Consider the following 9160-nt stretch of genomic DNA (forward strand, 5'->3'; position numbering starts at 1 on the left):
GCCTAAGAGTTTGGACAAGTGTATAAAACTCAAGTTCATAAGTAAAATACCGTTTGCGAGTGTCGGATAATTTTTCACTATAGAAGGCAACGGGATGTCCTTCTTGACTTAGAACGCCACCGATACCCATGATGGAAGCATCACACGCAACTTCAAATACTTTGGCGAAGTCAGGTAAGCGAAGGACCGGGGCACTAGTCAACCGATTCTTGATAAAGGCAAAAGCCTTTGCTGTCGCTGGAGTCCAGTGGAAAACCTTGCCTTTGAGGCAGTCAGTAATGGGGGCAGTGATAGCACTAAAGTCTCGGATGAAACGCCGGTAGAAAGATGCAAGCCCATGGAAGCTTCGTGCCTCTGTGAAGGGAGTAGGGGAAGGCCAAGAGGAGATAGCCTGAGTTTTTGCTGGGTCCACTTCCAGGCCTGCCTGCGAAATAATGAAGCCAAGAAACTCAATTTTAGACTGTAAAAATGAACATTTTTTTTTGTGAACAAAAAAAGAGTGAGTGCGCAGAGTTGAGAAAACCAATCGAAGATGGTGAATATGCTCGTCTTTGTTGCGGCTATAGATCAATAAGTCATCAAAATACACCACTAGGAATTTGCCTAAGAAGGGTTGGAAGGTTTGCGTCATGACACGCATGAACGTGCTAGGAGCGTTGGTTAAGCCAAACGACATAACCAACCATTCAAATAACCCATCCTTCGTGCGAAAGGCTGTTTTCCACTCATCGTCGGGATTGATCCGAATTTGATGATAACCGCTATGAAGGTCCATTTTAGAGAAAACTGAGGCACCAGATAGTTGATCAAGTAGATCATCCAAGTGAGGAATAGGAAATCAATATTTGACGGTAATCCGATTGATGGCCCTGCTATCAACACACAATCGCCATGACTCATCTTTCTTTGGAATAAGTAGAGTCGGTACAGCACAGGGTGAGAGACTTTCCCGGATAAATCCTTTGGATAGGAGTTGAGAGACTTGAGAACGCATCTCAGAATGCTCCCCTGGTGTTAAACGATAAGCGGGAAGCTTAGGCAGTGATGAACCCGGTAGTAAATCAATGGTATGCTGCATCTCACGCAAGGGCGGCAATTGATCTGGTAAATCGTCGTGCATCAAATCTGGAAACTCAGACAGGAGATCAGTGATTGATTCTGCAGGAAGTACATGTGTTGATGCAACCGGTCTAAGTAACAGCATGAACAACATTGGTGTATCAGGAGAAACTTCAGCCAAGCAAGAAAGAGTAAGGACTTCCGAAGATGTTGCCGGTGGGATAGTAAGACATGGTGTGGGTCTAAAAGGATTGAGGGTGAAACGTCTGCCTTTGTAGATGAAAGAGTAAGAATTACGGAACCCATCATACAAAGCTTTGCGATCATAAAGCCATGGCCGACCCAATAATAGTTGGCACACGGACATGGGAACAATATCACACCAAGCTTCATCAATAAAGTGTGTTCCTAAGGAAAAACGAACCCGACACCGAGCTTCTATCGGTTTAGAGGTAGCATCAACCTAGCTGATTCGGTAAGGCCGAGGATGAGGTTCTTTGACAAGGCCCAACTTATCCACGACAGTGCTTGCTATGGCATTCATGCCACTACCATTGTCAATCACGGTATCTACGGCCTTGCTCCCAACTTCAAAACGAGTATGGAAGATGGATGTGCGCAGCCAAGAATCTGCATCCGTAGTAGAAGATTCGCCCATAAGAATGGGTTGGATGATACAGCTAGGCAATTGGGAAGCCTCTAAGGTTTCCTCTTCAGGAATGGATTGTTCCAACTCAGTAGAACTTTCTAGGGAGTAATCGATCGGTGTTGTTGTGTCCCCTTCCCAGAGAAGGCCTGGCTTGGTACTTTTATTGGGATAGACGACAGCATAATGGCCCTTGCCTCCACAGTTAAAACAGTTCACAGCAGTGTTCTCGCCTCCACGGCGGCAATTGTCCATAGGGAAGGACGTAACTGAGGACCTGGATGGTGTTGAGGAACCTGTAAAAGACACAGTGGAGTTAGTGTGAAAATTGGAATGGACATTATTACCTTTGGGATGTGGAATAGAGGCTGATGACGCTGCCAACCACGGGCGCTTTTGATGAGCAAGATGGGCTTCCATACGAAGGGCAGCCTGATATGCCGCATCAATAGAGGCCAATGTCAGTGATAGCAATTCATACTGAATATCCTCTCGTAACCCAGCGATGTAGCGAGCAATGGCCTGGCCTTCGGGCTTAATGATTTGACTGCAAATGGTGAGTTCCTGCCAACGGCCAGTGTATAGAGTTACCGAAAGTGTTCCTTGCTTAAAACCCCATAATTCCCGAAGTAAAGCATCCACATAATCAGTAGGCATATATTTTCCTTTAAGGTGAAATTTCATCTCCACCCAATCAGAAAGGGGAGATCTACCCAGATTTTGAGCTTGCTCCTCAATACTGAGCCACCAAATACGAGCACTACCCTTCAATTTCATAATTGCATAATCCACATTGCACTCATGCGGCATTTTGTACCAACGAAAGTAATCCTCCACAGAGATTAACCAATCGTGGAAAGTCGTGGGGTTAAGGTCACCCCAAAATTCAGGCATATCAGTCCGAACTAAGCGTTTGACATCATCAACAGGGTCGGTCCACCGTTGAGGAAGGGCTGGTTCAGGTTGGCCTGTGGTACGAGCTCCACTTCTATATGACGGAGGAGTGCGGATCTCAGGAGGCCCAACACGGCTACTGCCAACGCCGAAAGTAGGATCTGGTTCTGTGGGTCCGGTGTCACTACTGGCCGGTAAGACCTGTTGGTAAACCAGATCTAGACGTTGAGAAACAGTGTGCACATGATCTCCCAATGCCTTGAGTTGTTGTGTAAGTGCGAGGATATCATCGTCCCTCGCGGTGGTGGACATTGTAGAGTAGTTAAGACCACTCCGAGTGTACATAAAGGAGACACCAGTGAAGGTGCCATTCTGGCTTCGATACGACTTGGTGCAGTCCCCGTGAGAACTGGACTGCTGCACGTACCAGAAAGGAACAGACGCAAGAAATACCAACAACTAGCTCCACTTGATCAAGGGAAGGATTAAAACCACTGAGGAATTCTTTACTAAATAAACTTCAATTCAACCCACTAAGAACGAAGAACTACAATAGTAAACAGAGCTTTGTATTTTCCAAAATAATCTGCCTCTCTAGAACCAACAAGAGAACCTAAATACAAGGGAGATGAAGCCAACGACTATAAACCTAAAGGCAGAAAAGACTAGACTACAGAGAATACAAAAGGACAAAAGTCTTCAGCTAGAAAACCAGGCTTTAAACATGTCAGTTTGGTTGAGTATTATCCACGGCACTACTTGGTTGAGTATGGGTCACGTCACTTGTAGCTGCATCAATGGCCTATCGTATAGGGGCTGATGAAAGAGCTTTCAAACTTGATTGGGTAGTAGAGGTCGTGAGCCTTTGTTGGGTTAGCCAGGACCTTGGTCGTGGGATTGTGAGTCGTAAGCCGATTATGAGGCTTGCATGGGCCTGTTGAGAAGGTAGCCTAGGTAGTGGGTCTGTTGGGCTCGATTGAGACTTGCTTGGGCCTTTGTTGAGTAGATAGCCCAGGCCGTGGGTCTATTGGGCCCGATTGTGGCTCGCGTGGGTCTTTGTTGAGTAGATCTAACATGAGGATAGATTTTGACCCATACAATTTGTCCCCCACTCTTGAAGTCAAGTATCTTGTTTTTTAGAGGAGTGTTACTATGGCATCGTATGACTAAGATCTTGTCGAAGGAAAATAAAAAGTGTTAGTGTCATTGTCAAAATGTTTTAAGGGGATAATATAGCATTGAGGAGCGGTTATTTAAAGTCGATTGTCCAATTGGTGTGATCTATATTTTTTCATTGATCAAGGCAACATGCTTGTTGGATTGAGTTGCATTGAATTTTCATTTGACATTAATGTCGTGGACCATGTGACAAGGTATCTTGTGGAGTGGCGTGCGTTTGTTTGGTCTATCAAGGTATGCTTCTCCAAATTTCTATGCATTTATTGCGAGCCACACATCGATGATAATGGTACTGTTTAGGAGTGCTGTGAACTGCTGTGAAGTGTTGTGCTGTACTGTGAGGCATAAAATTGTGGTGTTGTGAGGTGAGTTTAAACGAAGAAGCTGTTTGGTGCATCACTTTCAAAACTGTGGTGAGGTACTGTCAAACGCAGTTTAGTGTTTGGCGTATATAAATAAAGGTTATATTAGATGAATAATAATATTAATATAAATTAATGATATGTTTACATTGTACATTAATATAAAATAAAGGACTTAACATAATTTGATTACGTGTGACAATTCACGAAAAGCAAGTAATCTAGTACGACGCAAACACTTCCGCCGTAATCATATCGCGTCTAACTGCCATCTCTAGGTCCTCACCAATGAATGGTTGGTCATATGAAGTGCTCGCTCCAACTCCACTTGTACTGGTTTCCATGCCTGAAACATGAAGAGTGTTGTCATCATCACCATATGCAATGCACTTCAGGTCATCCATTGTGTGTAGTCGTACAAAATTATGTAGAACATCGCATGCCACTGTGATCTTCACTTGAGTGGGAAATGAGTAAGAGGGCATTGTTGATAATATCTGCCACTTATTTTTTAACACACCAAATGTCCGCTCAATGACCGATCGGAGAGACGAGTGAGCATGATTGAAGACTTCCCGTGGTGTCGAGATGTGCTTATCTAGATTTGAGGAGTTGAGATGTGCTTATCCAGATATGCGTATCAGTCGAAGCAGGAACCAGGGTGAAGTGCGTAGCTAGTGTTGTGCCTGTGCTTCTTGTGGAGAGCGTGAAGTGGGAGGAGCAGTGTACATACGATCTAGGGTTTTGATGTAGGAGGGTAGTTTAGGCATTTTACATTTATGTAAGGGCAATCGCGTAATTTTATACCATTCTCGTGGGTTGAAACGTGGTTCAACAGGCCATAGGCTGAAACACATGGAACTCGGCTTCACCAAACATGCTAGCCCGTTGCTGGAAAACACAAAGTAGAACGAGGGCTTTTAAACGTGCGGCCAAACTATATCAATGATTATTTTGGGTCCCTTTTGTTTTTATAAAAAGAAGGTTTAATCACATTCTATTCCCTTTCCACTTTCTTCTTCAAGTTTATGTATCTCTTGAAAGGATTCCTCTTTCTCCTTTTGTTTCTAGGTGATTGCCTTTGAGTTTCTTTCCTTTATCTTCAAGATTTTTTTTGTCTATTGTTACGGTTATCGTTCTTGGTCTTTTTCTTTGTTTCTTGAAACTTGGCTTTCTTTTGTGTGTTTTATGGGTATTTTTGATAGTTTTCTAATAGTTCTTGGTTTTCTTGGGGGTCTTGATAGAGTTTTTCGTTATCTTCTCGTGGTGACAATGTCTTCATTGTCTTCTGAATAGGATTTGAATGTGGTTCCTTCTTGGTGTTTATATGAGTCGTTGTTCAGGGAAGGCATCTCCTATCAAGTCTAATTTTTTTCTATTTTTGATGTTGCCATGTTTGGTTGGTATGATTGGAGGTGATCTTTAGGTGATCTATAGTCATTTTTTTTCCCTGAGTTTGTATTATTATCTCATGGTTAATAAAATTTACGGTGCATTTGTTTTTTTTAAAAAAAACAAACAAACTTATAGTGAACATTTATTAGTATGTTGTTCAATGAAATCAATAAATAATATTGATCGTATGTTGTTTTAATGAAATCAATAAATAATATTGATGTAGGCTTAAGGGTATTTTAATTTTTTATGATTTGAACAAAAGATTATAACTTTTTTTTAAAAAAAATTAACCCATTTCTACCCGACTCAACCCTCGACCGAATTAATCTAACCCAACCCTCACTCATTTAACGAGATGGTTAGGTTGGGTTAAAAAAAATTCACCATCATAGTAAAATGAAATTATCAAAATATCCTTGTACTCTACATCATAATGAAATATACAAAACAAAAATTAAAATCACTTTGTTGAATAATGAAATCATTTTAAGAATTTTTTTTTTTTTTTGAAAAAAGGTCAAAGACCAAATGTATTAGAAAGACCAATACAAACCCTCCTCAGGAGGACACTTTCTCTACCCGCAGGTAGACGAAACACTAGGATTACAAAACAACAAAGCAAAAACAAAGTTGTACACAAGCAGCACAAAGAACTAGTTACCCAGAAGAAGGACCTTCCCCCTGAAACCTATCTTTCATCACTATACTCTCTAGAAAAGGGGAACAGAATCAAACCAAGATTAGAAAGAGCTCGACTCAACCCCTCTCTTAGCCAATAAATGGGCTGCTTCATTTGACTTTCTCCTAACATGAGAAACACACCACCCTCCCCAACACCATTACTACTTCCTTAGTTAGAACTTGAAATAAGAGCAAACGATGATTAATCACTCCACTCCATGTAAAACATAAATTTGCTATTTGTAAAATATAAAAGCTTAATTTAGATAAAGAGACTTAAGAGTCATGTTTTGAAAACCGGACCGGTCTTTGAACCGGAAAACTCTCCGGTTCACGAGTTAAAAAGTAAACCGGTGCCAAAACCGGGTTCGACCGGTCAGTTCAGTCAAATTTATCGAATCGGATAAGTACCGGTCACTGGTTAAACCGGTTAAACCGGCCGGTCCGGTCTGGTTTTCAAAACCCTGCTTAAGAGAGGTGTAGTTCTGAAGAAGAAGAGGCAGATAGAAGAATTGTGAAGGATAGGGTTTGTCATATGTGAGAAATAAATCGAACGGCCGATATGAAAAGAATCCAAGGGTCGAACCAAAGGACTCTTAAAGATACGTGGCAGACCCAGAAGGTTCGGTCTCCATATATATCAGAAACACAAAGGTTCGGTTGGGGTGCTATTTGCCCATTTCTCTACTCCTTTCTTTTCCCTTAACGGCTTAACCTGCGAGAGGGCATGGCACAACAGAGCAAGGAACCGTGCAAGAAAGAAGCCTGTGACATTCAAGCGTGTCTCACCAAGAACAACTTCCTCTCTCACAAGTAAGTTCACTTTGCGTTTTGATTCCGCGATGATAATCGGGTGCGATGGTAATTGGGTGAAGGAAAAATAAAGAGAGAAAATTATTTGGGTTGTCAGTTTTCTGTCTCATATATGGTTTAGGGTTTGTCCGTATAAGTTCGATGGCCCGGAAAATTTAAGTTGTGGAAAAGAGGAAAATGACTTATCATTTACTGGTTGATTCCCCAGAAAACGAAAAAGTGAGTAAATTTCAAATTGAGGATTAGCTTACGTCAAATTGCGATTGAGAATTTCTTGTACATAATTTCTGGGTGACTGAGTGGAGATGTTTGAGTAAACTATTTTCAGGTTGTAAAGATCGACGTGGTCTCCGATTTTATTTATAGCTGCTGGTTTTTCTTTCCGTTGCTTATGATACTTTAGTGCATTTTTGTTAGATTTTACTTCATTTTGGTTAATAGGACTAATGATTTAAATTGAACCAGATTGAGGATTTCTAGGCACTGAGCCGTTGACGACTAAAGCTACATGACTACGCCCATTTTAGGATTTTCTGCCCTCCCAACTAATGAATTATGACTATAACCTCTGACTGCTTTGATCTTGCTCAATTTATTGTCACTAGATGAATTTATAGTTGAAATTGGAACACCTTATTCTTTATAGTAAAAGATATGCCAATCATGGATATATTGCATATGGAAGCTATTTAGACTCCGTAATTAGAGTACTGTTTTAAATCGCTTCTATTTAGACTCAGTAACTAGAGCACTGTTTTAAATCACTTGGATGTAGATGAATTTATTAGTCTAATTGCTCAAAGGTCAGAGCAGTCTAATGTATCATGAATCTCAAATTTCTGTTATATCTGTTTTAGACCAGTCTTCTTAGCTTTTGCTGGTGGCTTTATAAGTGATGTTGGTACTCCTGGTCTATATTTACCCTTCATAAGATCTTCACCTCTTTAATTTCTGAAAAATTCGTCCATGGAGAGAGTTGAGCAATTCCGAACCACCAAAGGGAACCATTGTATTCTTTTTATTGTTCTTAGATTCTAACTTGCTAGTTTAGACTCCATAGAACGTTTCGTACGAAAATGATGTTAAAAGATCAAGTTTTTTGTTCCAAAATTAGATAAAAACATGAAAAGTTCGTCCAATGAGAGAATTGAGCAATTCCAAAGCAAGACCACTTGAGTGACGTTTTCGTATATAAGAGACACCAATGATAGATGTAAGACTAACCCTATCTGGAAAGTGGAGTAGGATCAATCAACCATATGGCCTTTAGGCATACATTGAATCTAGCGTACAATCCTTTGCTCTTGAGCTTTTATGGTACCGTATTTCACATGTTCTTCCCTTGACATCGAGATGATCAATGTTGGTCCTCTGATCCTGTTCAGTAAGAGCAGACAGCTTGGTGAATTTACATAAACCTCCTCATGATTTATAATTTCTAGTTTTGACATGATGGGTTGAGTTTCTTCTGTCAGAATAGCTTTATTGTTCAATGTGAACAGCCTTAGATATTAATAATTGAATACATATTTATATTTACACTTGCGTGCAAACAATAATCAGTTTGGACCTCTCTTTCGCTCATTTTGTTGCTAATTAGTGTGTTGATGTGGTATAGGTGCCTTCAAGTCATTGAGAAGCTGCAATCTTGCTGCGAGAAGTGCAATTACAACTCAACACATTGTGCTTCTGTTTCTGCCCTTCTGAAGCAAAAGCCGAAATAAGATTCCCAAACTCCGATGGTAGTTTTTTTTTTAAAGTCCGGGTAATTATCAAGAAGCTGACAGTACTTACACAATGGAGAGAAATAAAAGTTTCAGACGAATTAAATTTTCTGAAAAAAGCCTGAAAGAGTTGTGTCGATGGACACACTGTGTGTTGCAGGCAAATTATAACGGACATCCACACATCATGATCTTGATATGATATAGAAGATTTTATGTGATACTGCAGGTTACTTGATAGATTATACTGACTAGTTACAGATTGCTTGACAATATCCAGAAAAAGCTGTTCATGTATTTGTTTGCTTTGTACCAGTTATCCCTGGTGAAGGCAAGTCGGATTTTATCTTTGCTCCTGAAACTTTTTGTTCAATGAGATCAAGTTTGTTTTTTCTTTGTGTTCA

The 9160-nt window shown here is 40.6% G+C and overlaps 1 protein-coding gene across 1 annotated transcript; it reads left to right on the forward strand.

Moving 5' to 3' along the window:
* Positions 1-6876: 6876 nt before the first annotated feature.
* On the forward strand, positions 6877-9160 carry LOC119982236 (cx9C motif-containing protein 4). Its single transcript, XM_038825506.1, has 2 exons — positions 6877-7032; positions 8651-9160. Exons 1-2 carry the CDS (start codon positions 6947-6949, stop codon positions 8754-8756), a joined length of 192 nt encoding a protein of 63 aa, XP_038681434.1. The 5' UTR covers positions 6877-6946; the 3' UTR covers positions 8757-9160.

This window comes from Tripterygium wilfordii, chromosome 17 (genome assembly GCF_013401445.1).
Source record: "Tripterygium wilfordii isolate XIE 37 chromosome 17, ASM1340144v1, whole genome shotgun sequence".
In the NCBI taxonomy this organism is placed as follows: domain Eukaryota; kingdom Viridiplantae; phylum Streptophyta; class Magnoliopsida; order Celastrales; family Celastraceae; genus Tripterygium; species Tripterygium wilfordii.